This window comes from Serinus canaria, chromosome 7, assembly GCF_022539315.1.
Source record: "Serinus canaria isolate serCan28SL12 chromosome 7, serCan2020, whole genome shotgun sequence".
NCBI lineage: Eukaryota > Metazoa > Chordata > Aves > Passeriformes > Fringillidae > Serinus > Serinus canaria.
In genome coordinates, this window is record NC_066321.1 from 6,183,017 (window position 1) to 6,200,600 (window position 17,584).

General features: G+C 41.6%; 1 protein-coding gene across 1 annotated transcript in view; it reads left to right on the top strand.

The window, feature by feature from the left end:
• Nucleotides 1–13,331: 13,331 nt before the first annotated feature.
• The window catches only part of DARS1 (aspartyl-tRNA synthetase 1), a 36,332-nt gene continuing 32,079 nt past the window's right edge, over nucleotides 13,332–17,584 (top strand). The window contains exons 1-2 of the mRNA XM_009087788.4: nucleotides 13,332–13,498; nucleotides 14,479–14,536. Of these exons, the coding sequence (XP_009086036.4) occupies nucleotides 13,427–13,498; nucleotides 14,479–14,536 (130 nt within the window). The 5' untranslated portion in view covers nucleotides 13,332–13,426. The remainder of the gene's footprint in view (nucleotides 13,499–14,478; nucleotides 14,537–17,584) is intronic.

Consider the following 17,584-nt stretch of genomic DNA (forward strand, 5'->3'; position numbering starts at 1 on the left):
TTCTGATTCTACCTGAGTCTGTTAGTACCTCACCTGAATTTCAAAAGTTGTTGGCTGTGGCAGGTTGGTAGCCTTCACACAACAGGACAGTATCACAACAAATCCATATTCCCAGAGGGTGTATTCAATCCCTAACACCTCACCAGCCTCAGATACAATAACACCTGTCCAATTACTTTTAATTTACTAAGCACATTCATATTGCTATCTGGATTCCCATGTATACCTAGAGGAAAATCAGAGAAGATTGGACAACTGAGTGTGACAACAGTTCCTGGCATGCACCATAGAAATGGCTCACTCTGAAAAAATGATTCAAACTTGTTTGTAGGGAATTACAGCCCTTCCAGAGTTCTTACTATGACCAACCATATTGACATATATTTTCTTTAACATTTACATTTTTAAAAGTAATCCTACCACAAAGAAATCACAGTTTAAGAGATACCCTTTACAGGCAATCCTCTTCAAAATTATTCCTAACATACTTTCCTGTGCTTCTGGTAACTGTCAAAAATTGGCTTCAAATCAAATGGATATTGGTCTGATTTAATACAGCATTTCCTGTTTGAATATTTAACTAATTCAATTTTTTTCTCCAGGGCTTGAGTTTTCACTGGGAAAGCATATTGCAAGAGGCTCCAGTGAAGGCTGTTTTGGTGCTCATTTCCTGAGTCTGATCTTGACTTCTGAGAGAATTACCCATTTAGTTTAGAGAGCTGCTAACTCTTAAAATGGTCAAGACGTCTATCCCCACAACTATTTGCTTCGCAATCCTCACAGTAAAATTTAGTTGGAATCATCTGAAAGCTCATTCCATAAAAGCACGGACTCCAAATTTCCCAGCTGTTACCAACTGAAGTTTCTGAAGTTTCTGCATGTAAAAATGAACACTCTGTATGTATACATGAAAGGAAAAAGAGACTTGGACAACAAACAATACATTTAGCTCTTTAGAAAACAGCAAGGCTCCTTAGGACTCAGCTCATTAATTTTCCCAGAGAGATATGCAATTGAAATTCAGTGAGAGCTAAACACTTGACTCCCTTAGGATCTTTAAAATCCCAGATGAAGTGATATTTAACTAATTCCCACACAAACAGAAATCAGTCACTTGGCAGAATGTTGCAATGCAATTGTTGGTCACCAGAACAGATTCGGTCCCCAGCACAGCATTAATGACGTCATTCGAGAGCTCCCATGTCCCGTCCCTGGTCCCTGGGTACACAGGAGCCCAAGAGCCATCACCTGGCGTGGGGTTCAAGAGAAGGGGGGGGTGCACTTGGAGGAGCCCCTCACTACCTGCAGCAAGGTTGTGAATGTGCATTCAGCTTCTCACTAGCACCTTTTGTTTCTCAGAAGCTTGGATTTTCTATATATTAGAAATAATATATTCTTTGGGTGTGACCATCCTCACATATCATATAAAATCAACACCCTCCCTCTGACTTATAGTAAATCAAATTAGACTTGTATGGAAAGATTTACTCTTGAATAGCAAGAGTTTTTTTCCCCTTTCTCTGTCTCATTTTTGGTGTCCTGGCTTTGCTGCCAGAAATTTCTAAAGTGGTGAGCTCACTCTCCCCCTCCTCCTTCCTCTCCTCCTTTCTCCCCTTGCCCTGCCCGTCGCAGGGTTTCAATGGGCTCCTGCAGTCACTCGGGCGGACAGCATTCCGTTGCCAGGCAACTCCCTGAAAAGAAGCACATGCTGCTGCGGCGCAGACAGAGCGTGCCCGTCTGCTCCAGTGATGCTGTGGCCTAATTTCTACCTCTCTTGTGCTGGATACAAAAGGGAACATCTCCAGAGTTGAGGGTTAGGGAGTACTGAATTCTCTGCACTTTTTTTTTGTTGTTTGTTTTTCCCCCTCTCTCCTGATCGGGTGCATCCCCTTCCATCCGAGGGCCCCTAGAAGTCATGCATGTCTAATCTGCATGCATGCGTTTGGGACTGCTCCCTGGGCTTGCAGAATGCTGACAACTTTCTGTTTGCTTTTGGCTGAGTTAATAGTACTTATGGAGATCTGTTAAGCTTCCCTGTAGCTCTCCCACAAGCACAGTTTTGCATTTAAATTCTCAAGGTCATTCATCTTTTCCTACCTGACTCTTTATTGCCTGGTTGTTTGGGTTTTTTAAAGACCTCTTTAGGGAATGCAAGTATAGCCTTTCTTATTTCCCCTCCTTTCACCATGCTTTCCTGGGAACAAAGAACAGCAAACTAAGAAATTCCTTTGTGTTTCCCAAAGCCTGAAGAAAGATCACTGCTTTATCCTTGGATTTAATTTTGGAACTGCCTAATCTTCTCAAAAGGCAGACCCATATGTATTCAGATTTTGTGGTTTGAACTCAGCCCTGCAATCACAATCCTCCACTGTCTGTTACAGACAGCATTGTTATTAGGTAAAGGCCAGCAGTCAGATAAGAGGCAAATTTCCTTACATCTACTGCTAGCTTCCTTAAATTTCCTGTTAGCATGTTTTCCATAGGTAGGTTGCCTATGCTAGTTGCCTGTTGTCAGTTGTGGTACCAACTCAGCAGCTCACTCAACCTGCAAGCAAACCTGAACCTCAGAGAGAAGCTGCACTGTATTCAGCCTGACAGAGTCTAATATTGCTCTGGTGCTCTGGGTATTCCACCAATCCTCCCCTCATTTCTGGATCAAGTCTGAAGTCCCAGTCCTAATTTACAAATCCCTAATTTGGTTCGTGCACATCTACTTTAAGGGCAGCCAAGAACCCTTATCCACTGATCCCTGGAGTCAGCACTGTACTAAAGATTTCTTCCAACATAGATACGTCAACACACGTGTGACAAAGCATAACCTCCAGCTGCCACTGCTGCACCAGTAAATGCCTGGCTCACCCTCCTTTATGCCACCAGGGCAGCACATTTGTCAGCTTTGTTTGTGCCTCCAGAAGTGTCCTGGAATTAAACAGGCAAAATCCTGTGACATGGGAAAACATGTAAATCACAGATGCCCTATAATAGATAAAGCCAGGGTCACTGTCACTGAGCACAATTATAAGCAAAGTCCTGCAAGACACAGAGATCCAATAGCTCTGTAGAAGAAAGATTCCAGCCCAAACGTTTCAATTTTTTCCAATGGCACAGTACTCAGGTGACACTTCTCATTCCAGTGCACTTAATGTGTGCAGTGCTGTGGATAAGACTCTGCTTATCTTTTGCTTATCTCCTACACAAAAAATCAGAACTGTTCAACTGTGTGGCAGCAACAGTAAACTCAAATGCACTGGCAAAGTCTCATCTTTTTGGAATAGAAGAGTCCTTTCTTCAGTCCCTGAGAGTGCCACACACTACAAAATCACCACATTATTTACAAAATGTTTTGGGACCATCTGGAAAGAAAGGTGCTATATACAGGCATAACAATGGTTAGGACTTGCATGAGTCACACATAGACAGCTTTCAATATTACACAGCTCCTCAAATATCCCTCTTCCCCAAACACTCTCTCTAAGATCAAACATGTGGGACATTTCTCCCTCAAAAACACAACAGCAGTAAAGAAAAAACAAAGTGTCTTAACATTACATTAAAAATTCACACTCCCATTTGAAGTCAGTTGAAGAGAAAATAAGGCCCCAGAATTGCTTCTGGATATGGCAAAGCTAATAAAAAAAATAATAAAAATAATTAGATGATCCTTTGCCAAACAGGTAATGAACTGAAGTTAAAACACAAGCCAATTTGCCATACAGACACCAACTCCTTACTTATTGTCCAGAGGCAGTCCATGTGTTTTTATATGTATTTTTGGATCCTGCATCAATTCAAGATGATACTACAGTTTGGCCCATGGCCAGAAACTAGCAAGTGAAATAATGTTCCCGTATATGCACTGTGAACACACAGCTGGCTTCAAAGGGAAATGGACTAATCCTACTTCATTTCCCTTCTTCAGTATGTGTTTAAAGAGCTTTGGTGCACTGAAGGAAATCGACCAGAATTCATTAGTTCCCTTCTGATTCAGCTCATTGCTGCTGGAAAGGGAAACAAGTCGGAATTGCAGGATCCTACTCAATTTCCTTTTGGAGCAGACTTTAAGCCAATTCTCTTCTCAGTTGTACACACAGATATTCACTAATGATGCATAAGTTCAAATGCAATACCTCTCCAAGCTGCCTAAACATATGAAGACTATGAAGGGGTGAAGAAAAATTAAATAATCTGTTGGACTTCATATCAAGGAGAACTGTTAGCTGAGAATATTCCTGAGAAAGAAACTCAGAAAATTGGGAGAACAACTACAAAGAGACACAGGAGTAAGGAGAGATAGAAAAACCCAGATGAAACTAGGAAAAGATCACAATGACAGAAAAAAGGGGTTTTTTTAATATGTCATATTCATTTTCTGTTATCCAATGAAAAATTACAGCAAACTACACCACTGATTTTAATAGCTAAAGCAAATGCTAGGGATGATTTTGAACCTGTTTGGAGGTGGTTTGGAAATAGAGACATGAAGATAAATCATTTGCACTGGAGAGAAAGTTTTTCTTCTCACTCATCATCAGATCTTTCAATTTGTCTCTTCAGAGTTCATGTTATATTTTATGAACCTTCTTAAGGTTCTACAAAGCAATAGGATTTCAATTATTCCCTGTTCAGTGTAAGGCCACTGCTTTTGAGACCACAAGCCAGAACCAACACTCTTCCAAAGCAAACCTACAATTAACCACCTAAGTAGAAAGTGGCTTGTGACAAGCAAAGCAGAATAGAAGAATGCTACAGGGTTCATGATGGGACCATGGCTTCACTTGAGTCAAATAAGCACAACATATGAAAATCACTTTTTGTAACTGCAGTGAAGACAAAGAAGTATTATTGCTGTAATGAACTGTCTCTTAAGCTTGAACAGTAATACTTTAAATACTAAGCAGCCTTATGAATTTGGCTTCCCCACTAATTACAAATCCATTAGCTTGAAGCAGTATGCTGCAAAGAAAATGGGCCCTGGATTTGAAATCAGCCAAAAAGCCTTTAAATTATCAACACTGTCTCTCAGATGGGTGACTCCAAACTCCTCAGGTTTTAGCAGCTTTTATTGTCTGAAATTCTAGGGCTGTTTGGGGAGCTCTATGTGACAAATTAAAAATTTGATTCCTTACCAGTTAGCTGCAGAAATCCAACACACACACAATTTATATCCTGCACTAATAGCTTCTCAGCACAGGAAACGAAGGACAATTAGAGAGCAAGTAATGGCTCAGTGATTCTGTAGAACACTGTACCACCTACAGAGCCAGTTAAAATGAGATTATTTTCCTTTGTAATTCTATGTCAACCTCAGTTTACAGCTTTAACTTTTATCATTAGACCACAATTTAAGATGTTATTCAACCCACTCTAGAAAAAGCTATATGACATTTATAATTTACAAGGACTGACAGCTTCATATAGACCCACTGGGATAGACACAGCAATAACAGACAATCCATTCTCTTTGCATGTACAATTAATTTTCTCACTCTAAAGACAAAGGTTGAATATCTCATCCCTCTTTATGAATAGATATTGTATAGGAAGAAACCTGTCACCACTCATGGATATCATCACAAACAAAAAAATATTTGAAACAAAGACATTGTACAGCTCAAACATTCAAAGTCAAAACCAGTTTATTGGGCATTATCCCCATTTTTATTGGCTAATGTGCTTTAAAGGACACAACAGTAGTTCATACAAAGGCAATTCTAGCTCAATTAGGTCAGCCAATATGTTTTTTTAATTCTTTCTTCCTTGCCACATTTATGTCTCTGTTATTATTATTCTTATTTGTTAAACTGATTGCACAAGAGATTTCCTTGTGAATTGCCTTTGCAAAACCAGCATTCTCCTTATTCCTACCTGCCCAGTTTTGCTGTCTCTCATAAAGAACCATTTCCTTTTGTTCATGCTGTGCATACATATGACTTACAGTTCATTTAGTATCACCTCAGAATTCAAATTTCCCTTCAAACTGAATAAGTTGTTCTGGAAAAACTTATATTGTAAATGTAACTAAGCCCTTAACAGAAATGAGACTTTTGTTTTCACTGTCGGAAATATTTCAGCTTTCAAAACAACAAAACTTTCTCTTGATTCCTAATGTAAAGAGCCATGGGTTCCTTTTGTGAAAATAAAATTGCAGGGCAGAATGAGAAATGTGGTTCAATAACCTATCCAACCACAGAGAAAGAGTTACTATTTACAAATTGGAGTTAGCATAATGCAAAGAGAATTGGGCTCTTGGAGACATAACAGGAAAAGAAAACTTCCTTTGATTTACATCAGAGATGTCTCTTAGACTTCATAGGGGAGGCAGTGGAATACTGAGGATGAGAAATTAAATCCAGTGACAAGAGGTAGAACACCTGCCCTACTGCCATTCCTTGACAGGTACCAAATGACCACATTTGTGTGCAAGCAGGATTTAATACACTGTGGAGACTGACACAGGCTGTCCAGTGGAGGAAAGAAGGGAAAGGAAAGCAACCAGGGAGCCAGGAAATATCAAGTCTTCCCACTGTGCACTGCACACAGTGCAAATGCTTGTGCAGACCACCCTGGCCACTGCATATTGCTTAAGCAACTCATCCTTTTATTTATGCACAATTAGGAAGGAAGGAGATTGTGGATACCACATGACCTTACAGTGACCTTGATAATAGGTTCTCTGGAAATACATGATGGTTACTTCAATTTACAGACGTGCATATATCCCCTGCATTTATCAACCATACATCCTAGCGCCAATACCTTTTTTTAGACATCAAAAACTGAGAAGAGCTAGATGATTCCATGATAAGAGATTTGCTATCTACAAACTTATTCTCACTAATAAGCTTAGCCTATGACTTGTCAGTATTATCCCATCCCTTGATTCTTCAAATATAAAATATCACAAACCACGAGCAACATTACCTCTAAACAATAGTCTCATAAGCATGAGGTTCAGAATTTTGACATTTCTAAAAAACCCACATATTTCTCAATTAATTGCCAAACGTGTGCTTTAGTAATTGTGCCCAAACCAAGAAAAATTAGTCTTTTAACAGGAAGTCCATTAACTAAACTCTAAGTGAAAAAAAGAATGTATTAAAATTTTCATCTTTTATTCAACCTTGGATTAAGCAGGTGTCTATTTACCAGGGATTTAGGAAGACTCCAAATAGAATGCAGCCTATTGTTATGCATTTAAAAAATGAACTTTCTGTATAAGAATATCCTCACTTGCTTCACTGTACCATTCAGAATATGTGATGTGTATCTACTGAGAAATTTGGAGAAATCAACCCACCACAGCTATTAGAAAATGTTGTGTTTGACACTAACTGGTCCAGCTGGCTTCTCTGCTTTCCCAATAGCCTTTGTAACTTCCTTGAGTTGTTTTCTAAGGTCTTCCTTTGGCTTGTCATGTTTACAGCACTAGGAGAGGGAGAAACAAAGCAATTTTAAAGCTTGCTGAGAAGTACTTCATGTGCTATTAACAGTGACCTTCCCACTCCCAATTCTATTTGTTCTTCTTCCTCTACAAAGTGGGTCAAATCTTTCAATTTAAAATCTGAGCACTCTTAAACAATCAGGTCTCTGAGAAAAGCATTCAAAACTAGTCCTGAGATGTCCTGACTTTCTGGAAAGTTTAGAGCCCCATTCTAAGAAAGCAACAAAGAGTCACATTACCTTCTGGCTAGGCACAACTTTTAGAAAGCTTTAGCAGTTTATCATCACTATATGGTAATGATGACTTTTTTCAGACACAAAGAATTATGGTTTTTATCAATGGCTCATGCCAAAACCAAGTCTTAAAAGAAATCAGCCCAAAGCAGGTGCACTGAGCTGTCAGACCTTGAAATTTGTTTTGAAACCAACCACCTGTTAGTGTAATTGTGTGGCTGTTCTTCCTGGCTTATGGGATTTCAGTTCAGCTGTTGTTCTCATGCTTACGCTTATTTCCTCTAGGAATCAGTCTGTCCATTTCCACCAACCTACAAACTTCTGTGTGACTGCCTTCACAGGCTGAGCCAATGGATAAATGCAGAATGTCTGACAGAGCACCCTTGACCAATAACACACTTTGTTTACAAAATACTTCTCAATTGCTGTAAGAAAATGGCTCAAAAATAGCATTTAACATCCTCTGTGACACATTTAATAATTTAGATGACTTGTCTCTGCTTCTTGTTTGTTTCAGACAGCAACAAAGAACACTTATGATGGGCAGTCTCAAAGATCAGACTTAGTGCTGGTGCCTGACTCACATCTACTGATAACAGAGCACTGTTCCTGCTGCTGAAACCAAGTCTGAGTCAGGATTCCCATCACAACTTTCTGTTTCTAAAGGTTTATAACTTCACCAGAAGTTGACTCTGGGTTAGAGGTTAGCAAGGATATGGAACACTTAGAACACTTAGCTGACAAAATCTAGAGGGAAAAAAATCTGCCTACATGTGAGATAAAAGTGTGAAAATTATCAGAAGGACAATGGCTTCAGACGGTTTCTGTAAATGAGAAATGTCATGTAAGAAAGAACAATGTCCTTGCATTTAAAGGCCAAGCCAGAACTGCAGTCCCTTTATGTTCCACTTTGCTGTTTTCAGCACCCTTTGGACATCAGCCACATCAGAAAAAGAACTGGACACTTGGGTGAGAACAATAGCAGAGCTGTTCCTGAAAAATCTCCTGTGCCAGCCAGTCCCACTCATGTGGCAGCTCCACACTGCCCTCCAGGGAAGGCCATCATCAAATTTACCGTGTTTCCCTCAGTTTCCCACTGGCAGGAGAGAATTCCTTGGGAGTAAACACATAAAGCAATCAAGAGAAATACAGCTGACATGAATATGAAAATGTGTGTATTTCATGACATAAAAAGAGTAAAAAAAAAATATAAAGATTAAATATTCCATGTGTTCTTATTAATGCATGGATAGCTGCTATCCAAATGCCTTCTTCAAGAGCCATATTAAAGGAAATAATGAACAATTTATTGTTCATTAACAATATTTAATGAGAATAGCTCATAAATATATGCAGCACTGTGTCCAATGCACACAGATATTTCATCATGAGACATGACTATTAGGTTTATGCATGATATGAAATGTGAGCTTTTTGCAGCTATTGCAAATAATTTTGGGACACAAAAACTGTTGACAAGACATCTCCTGTTTAAATGTATTGCCCATCCCTGGCTGCAGAGCATGTTGTCTTGTGTTTACCAGAAGGAACACTTCCAAAATGCTTTGAGAAACTCAATTGTTATCATTGTCTGAACTTAAAAAGACTACACCTTTGTATAGAGTTCTGTCAAAAGAAATCCTGCTGCTTATCATAAGCACGTACTTCCCCAAAGTTCCTGTTTTTTTAGAAGTTTTATTAATTGCAAATGTTGTTTACTAGAGGAAAATCATGACTGAAGTTCTAAAACAAAGAGAATAGTTGCAACTTTAATCCTTTCAATAAGCCTTTGTTTCCCATTGACTAAAAACTTCCTAAAGGAAGTAGAGCTGCGAAAATCCAGGAAGGAATTAGATTTGCCAAATTCTGTTCCTACTTGGACTAGATGCAAAGGCTTTGTTATTCATTGTACAAATGTTTTAGCAAAAAGAGAATGATCAATTACAAAAATACACTTTTGCCAAGGTTAAAATTATTAATAGAAGAGCTTTCCCTATCATAGAAGGCACACTATAAACTTACATAACCTACAAAAGAAATAATATATTAATATTTTAGCTGCTCTTGCATTTTTTTTTCTTCAGTGGCATGCTTTTTTCTTTTTGTTATCTAAGGCAAATTTGGATACTGGCCTGACAATCATACAAGAACCTAGATAAGTAAACAAATATGGAAAGGAAAAAAATCAAAGGCAACCTCTTAATTAAATTGCAGCATCCAAAATAGGAGAAATCTTCAAAATCCATTTCCATGACAACAAGTAATTGCACACGAAAAAGTGTGCTATTGTGGAAATAAAGCTGAATTCCCTGAAGACCTTTCAGAGACACTACCAATTTGTTTTGTATTTTTTCCCCATATTATCTTTTTATCTCTGTACCACTTCATGCTCTCTAGGTTTTAACTTGCCAAACAAGTAGAGACTGGGTAAATATGTTCTGACTTATTCCGTAGGGCAGAGGTTATTTTAATTTTATCTCCTAAAATAATTTAAAGGTGATTCCTATCTCCTCCCCAACAACACTGTGCATATTGCAACTGCTGATTTCCTGGCCACACTGGAAGATTAAAGACTATTTGAGCCACCATTTCTGTAAGATCCTGTGTAAGGACAGGTTATGGAAAGTGCTGACTACTTTTAGCTTCTTGTGGTTTCAGTGGAAATGTTGTTTAGCAGTAAAATCAGCTAAATATTTTAACAAATGTCAAACATTTGGCCAAGCTTAGCTGCATTGCTAAGCTGGAAAGGCTTCAGTTTCAGCAGGCATCAGCTGTGGTTTAACATCACACCCACTTTTGTGTGCTGCTGGCTCCAGCATCCTGACACAGGCTGGGCCTGAGCCTCAGCCTGAGCAGCAGCAACTGCCTCCTAATGAGACTAATTTATGGCTCTGCTATGGAAACATCCACATACCATTTGTAACTTGAAACACATATAACTAAATCTTGGAATAGCTTTGGTTTATTATATTACAGGTGCTAATGCTTAAGTTTCAAGGATATATCAGAAATAATTATTCCCAACATCTTAAACCTTCCTCTATGAATTTCCTTCATATAATAGAGATATGTGGGATTCACCTCCAAAATCACTGAGAAGTGTTTTTATAAGATCAAATTGTAGCAGAAGAAAGAAATGAAGCGAAGAGAAAAAAAGAGATTTTGTGCATCCCACTTTTCATCACAACAGTTGACAACCTCCTCCCTCCCTTGAAGATGGGAAAGCCAATTTTAATTTAAACTACAAACTGTTGACCAGGCCTCAGCTTGGCTTTGCAATTCACTATATGCCTGAGGGATAAATTATTTAGCATTAGCACATGGTATGTCATGTCTTGTTACTTAAGTGGAGGATGGCCCCCATCCAGCTGCACCCCCGGGGCCCCCCGATTGGCTGTGGGTGATGTCATTCCCATGTGCTAATCCTGGGCCAGGCCCCTGGGGACAGCGCTGGCCGCTCCCCCGCAGCCCCTCCGCCTCGCAGGCGGGGCGGCTCCGGCTCTGCTGGCACGGATCGCGTCCAGGTTCACCCAGGTACTGCCCCCAGCGCACGGCTGTCAGCGCTAGCGCGGCCAAACAGAAGGTGCGGCAGATGAGCTGCACCGCCTGCACCTGATGGCTTGTGCTCTTCATCAATTCAGTGAGATGGAAAACAAATTTTTGCTGCAGACCCAAGCTAAGTGGAGAATTTTGAGGGGTTTATTTAACCACATAGTAAATTATTCTCAATTTCAATTTTCTGGTTTTCTATCTTCAATGTATTACAGATTTTTGCTCATAAAACCTATTTCCAAGGTTTTGGAAAAAACCCATTCCAACCTATTTCCACTGCAAGACAATGGGACCCTGGACAAATGACCTAAGAGCATGAACTCTGCAAAATGCTTTTTCTGGAAGTTTGGCATTGGAATAATTAGCCACAGTGCCCTTTAAAAGATCATAGTTTGTTTCCAGTTAACACCCTCATTATATTTAAAGGGTTTTTCCTTCAGCACTACCATCAGGTGATTTGCCCCAGAGGAAATACTCATGCTAGTCACCATTGGAAAGCTTCCCAGCACAGAAATAAGGGTTACAGGTCTGGTTTCTTATGATTGAATTTCACAGCAAAGTCGGTGAAATGCCAAGAATTACAGAGCACTGCGCTGTGCAGGTGGTACCGTCTGCTCCGTGGTGAGGCACAAGATTTGCATCTGTCTGTTAGCTTAGGCTCAGGTTGAGCAGCGACTCTACATGACAGGTAACAAGAGACACAACTGACACAGAGATATCCACGTGCTTTGTTACTGTTACACTAGCATTTAACACAATACACAGTACCCCACCATCAGAACTTCGTTTCTTGTGGTGAGGAATGAAAACTGACAGTGATTTGCCTTCTCTGTCACTGAATCTGAATTCTTTTCAACAGTGCATGAGAAGAAAGGTTTTTGTGAAAGCTATGTGGTCTCACGGTGAAGTGATAATTCTCTGAGAGAGAGGCAGAAGGGGAACTTTGCAAGGGGATTCCCACGAGAAGAGATGTTGAACCAGTACAGTACAAAATGCTGCAAAATAAACAACTGTAGGACAGGAAATGAAGAACTCTAATTGATACCGCAGAAGGGATTAGTTAGTCAAATGTGAAAATTCTAAACTAGAATTTAAATCAGGACCGCTAACTCTTTCTCGCCCAGCACAAAATAAACAATCTATAGATTCGCCAGCTGCATCCAGCTTTGATTTCTGTCATTTCAAAGCTGGCACCTGCAGCCAGCCCTGGCTCAGAACTGTAGCATTGCTTCAAGCAAGCACCCAGCTGGAGGGAAACACCTGCATTTGCACTATTGCTCATCCTCTCAAAACTACCAGACCTACTTGTAGCTAACTAATAAACAGCTATTTATAAACAGGGTGATTGGGCAAGAGCTCAGAACTGCTACCAGGATAAGCACTGGGAAGCCACGCTTGCTGGGCTAATAGAACAAAAGTGCATTTTGATTTGGCTCCATGCTCATTAGCTGGCCACCTCACAGTCCAACATGTTTATTTATATGCAGATAAATATCTTCAAGGTGGGTGCCAAGAGAATGGTGCCAGACTCTTTTCGGTGGTGCCCAGCAGCAGGACAAGGAGCACTGGCCATGAACTAAAAAAGAAAATTTCATACACAAACAAGGAGGAACTTTACGTTGGGAGTGGCAGAGCACTGGAACAGCTGCCCAGGTGGGTTGTGGAGCCTCCCTCTCTGGAGACATCCTAAACGCACCTGGACACGTTCCAGGTAACACTGCATTGGCGGGGGGTTGGACTGAGTGATATCCAGAGCCCTTTCAACCCAAACGTTTCTGTGATTCTCTGATGTTACCTCTGGCCACAATGTGATGGACTGTGGAGCAGGGCGAGCGAGGACCAAACCCACCCTGCCTCGTCCCTGCCCACCCCATCAGTATTCGCCACAGCATCATCAGCGCGGGGTTGGCAGCATCGACACTCGCCAGGGCGGCGGCGGCTCCCTGAAGGGAGGGCTCTGAGGGGAACAGCCCCGCTGGCAGGGCGGCCACGCGGCCCCGCCCTCAGGGCACCGCGGGCAGCGCGCGCCGCGGGAGGTGGGCAGCGCGTGCCGGGGGCAGCTCTCGCGATACGCTCGGGCGGCGCCGGGCGGGGCAGGGGCAGGCGCGGCGCTCTCGCGAGAGCCGAGCGCACGGAAGCGGCGTGGAGTGTGCGGGGCAGTGTCGTGAGGGACCGTGAGGGCCGCGTCGGCTGCCGCAGGATGCCGAGCGCCGCCGGCCGCGGGCAGGGCCAGGACCGCCGCACGGAGAACCAGGACTCGTCGGCGGCTGATGTGGGTCTCCGCAGGGAACGCGGCGGGCGCGCTGTTGAGGCTCCCGGGGTGGGGGGGCTGGGCCCAGGCCGGGTTTGGCCGAGCCCGGGGCGCAGCTGCCTTTGGCTTTACCCTGCCTGTCCCCCCACTCCCCCTTCGCCGGGCCCAGCCTGTGATTCTCTGAAGAGCTCTGCTCCCCCCAGAAACACCTGGGATGCTCCTCCCCAGCAGGAGGTTTCTGCAGGGGCTCCTGCTGGCCTGGCAGGTGCTTTTGCATTGTACGTGAAGATCGCAGAGCAGTGCTGAAAAACTGTAGGCCCGTGCTTCTTCATCAACAAAGTACTAACAACGCGCATCAGTTGATTTTGTTATAAAGTAACTTGTGCTTATTGTTGCATCAGCGACAAGGAATTCCAAGTATTGGTGGCTCCCCTAAAGTTACAAACATGCCACAATTCATCAAAAGCAGACAAGCAAAGACCCTCCCCAAATAAAGTATTTAGTAGGAACTTTGGATCATGAATTGAATAGAATAAAATAAATAAACCAAGGGGTTTTATTTGGAAATGAATGGGAAACGGGACTTGTGATGTTTTGATGAAAATTGCCGTCCTCTATCCCTTATCTGGCAGATTTTGTTAACAGTTCAGCTCCTCTGGCCTGTGATAATTCAGTGTGCCTGAATATGGGAAGGAAATGTTTAAACTCCTTAACGTAGGACTCAAATAGTTTTTGAGGAGTAGGCTCTTTTTATAGATAATCACACTAACTTTCTGTGTAACAAGCATTGATCTTCATGCATGGTTGCTGTTGCTGGAATTATTTTTTTCATCCAGGGCACAATTGTCTTCTCTCCCTTGTATATCTCTTATGAGTCCAAAATGCATTTTTTTAAAATATTATTGCTAATTATTTTGTGTTCCCTCAGTTAACTCTGTGATGATGTTGTTCAGTTTTTTTGTGTGTGCTTCTTTGATATATGTTTCTCACCTCCATTCTAGGATTATGCTAAGGAAAGATATGGAGTGTCATCAATGATACAATCCCAAGAGAAACCAGGTCAGTTGAAAAATAAAAAAAGTTTTTGCGAGAGAGAGGGTGGGAATAAAGAAAAAATTTATGTACCAAATATCTTCAGTACTTGAGAAATCATTTACCAAACTTTTTCATTCAAATCCCACTGGCATTTTCCCCCCCCTTATTGGGATACATTTGGCAGTTGTGAGACACTTGCATTGGGAGTGCCATGTCCAGTTTTGGGCTCTCCAGTGTGAGGAAGGCATTAACATTTTGGAGCCAGTCCAGTGGAGACCTCCAGTCCCCTGGAGCACAGCTTCTGAGGGAGCTGGGCTTCTTCAGCCTGGAGAATGGGAAGCTGTGGGATGATCTTACAGTTTAAATCTACTTAATGGGAGGGTGTAGGAAAGATAAGGCCAGGTGTTGAAGGTGTGTGGTAATTGGACTGGAGGTCATGGACATGAGTTGGAACAGGAAGTTGAGAATGGAGGGAAGAAAAAAAAAATAATGAGTGTGGTTGAATATTGGAACTCAATCCTGGATTGAGAGGAATCTCAGTTTTTGCCCATGCCTGGACTGTGCCTTAAATGGTTTGTCAGTTTTGTGTCTGTCCATCACTGCAGACTATTTTTTAAATTATTAAATTATTGTTAATTACACTGTACTGAGATGTCAGGTTTTTTCTGTGTTTGGAGTAAGTTCTGCTGTGACTTATTACTTCAGTGCTTTCTGAGTGTGACCTGTCTGCTTGTGAAGCCTTCAGTTTCTCCTGTATATGGGCACCAAATCCATTAGTGTTGGATATTAATATTTATGGGTTTTATCAGTCATACCACTCTGAATTCAGGAAATCCTGATTTTCTCCTGATGGGGAATTGGGATTCAGGAAAACTTAGCGGCTAGAGAACAATGTCCCAGGCTAATATCCCAAGGAATATTATTCTTTGTATTAAATTCAGTGCATGAAATGGCAATGAAGGAAAGACTGGCTTCTTATGACTTCTTCATAGTAAAATGTAAAACAGTAACATCATCTGTGAGTAGGTGATTTTTTTCTCCTTTGAGTGGTTGTTTTGGTTGATTCCCCTTTAGGAAGGGAAATGCAGAATGTAGGGAAGAGAAGCAGTCACAAGACCACTCTTGAAAACAACAGAAGGGGAGCTTTATATCAAGAATGTAATGGGACAAGCAAATCAGCAGTGACTGCATTAGCAGTGATTGTTGAATAAAATCCATTCTATCTGCCAGAGAAAGAGAACTGGAGTTGAAATCACATTGGAAGCAGCCCAGCTCTGTGTTTTCTCTCCTGGATTTGCATCCCAGAGCAAACAACTGTGGGGGACCTGAGCTGACAGACTGAGATAGCAGATCAAGTCCTGCTTTCGTGGAGAAATGCCAACTGTCTCATATTCAAAAGAAACACTCAAAAGTACTAGAGAAAAAAGTATACTGAGAAGGAAAATGGTGAAAGCAACAGGAAATTATGTGAAAAAGGCTGAGTGTCATGTTTAGGTGTGTTGTCCCCTTGACCTTTCATCCTTGTTTAAAAAAAATCTCAGTGTATGGACAATGTTGAGTGAGTTTTTTATTTGGCTTAAAATGTAATCTGTGGCACTCCTGCTGTTCTGTAATTTTACAAAATGGCTACCAGAACACCACAATTAGGTAATGATAAAGAACAAAATGTGTATAACAAAAAAGCTGAAGATCAGCCTAGTCTCTTCCTTGAGACTAATGCACTTTTATTTACAGATTCAATAGTTCCTGCCAGGGAGAGCTCTTGCCAAAGGGCTCACAGGAGGGTGAGATATTATTTGTCATCAGTAGCGCCCCAAAGTGTTCTCTTTGCCTTGGCTGTCTTGGAGGAGCTGCTGCTTGGGACAGGGAGTGTTGGAGAAGCACAGATAGGAATGTTACCATCAATCTGAAGTGTATTCATTTTGTTTCTCAAGTCTGTGTGAAGTCTCTGAAGTCTGCCTGCCATTTCTAAATCAGAGTAGCCCATGATGGTACAAGGTGTACAGCCCAGAGATCATCTGGTGAGCAGAGCCAGCACAGCACAGCCCTGGCAGGCAGCTCAGAGGGGGCTGCAGGAATGGTGCTGTTCTGCTTTCTCCAGTTGCTGCACTGTCCTGGAACCACTGACTGGACAGGGTACTCACACAGCTTACAGTGATCAGAACAAGTTACTCTTCCTTTCCAGGGAGTACACTTATTGTCCTTTTGCCATGCTGATAGATTCTTGTTCCTCTGTAGGCAAATAGAAACTTTTCTCAGGTTCACAACTTTGTTTCTCCACCTTGCTCTGTTAAGCTCACACACGCCTGTGCCTTCTTTCTTGGCCCACTTAAGTCTTTCTTCTGCTTATGTTGGCTGCCCTGGCTATCTGATGTTCTTGCCTCCTGCCATATCAGGTCTTTAAGTCCTTCCTGCTATCTTGAGGCTATGATTGCTAGTAAAACTCCATTTTTGGCTATTCCTTTTTTCTCCCTTCAGACCCATTATTTCACATCCCCTCCCTGAAAGCTTCTTTCATCTAATACTCCTTTTGATTTTCAGGTTTTTATGTCAAACTTGCCTTCTCTTTTTCAATTTTTTCCAGGACTTTGAAGATGCTGGCACTACACAAAGACAGCACAAATATTGATCATTGTGTTCTAAATTCCATGATGCAGGATAAGTTATCTTAGTAAACAGGTTGATGTGACAGGCAGGGAATGCGGTCTGGAGGTGAAAAACTGTTGTTTTATGTATGCCATACAGCTTTTAGGACTTTTATCCTCTCCTCCTATGTTTAAAAGAGGTTGGAGTTCTGAGAGAAAAAGAAGAATTGGGCTATACATTAAGGGAAAAAAAGAACTGGATTTGAGGAGTGGCATAGTTGCTACATCCAGCTCATTGCAGTGGAGCAGAGTGACAGGAACAGAGGCAATGGGCACAATGAACATCAGGAATTTTTTTTTCTTGTGAGGGTGACCAGGGATTGGTACAGGTTGCCTAGGAAGAGTTTCCCTTCTTGAGAATACTAAAAAGCCATCAGAACATGGTCTTGGACAGCTAGCTCTATGCCACCCTGCTTGTGCATGGCAT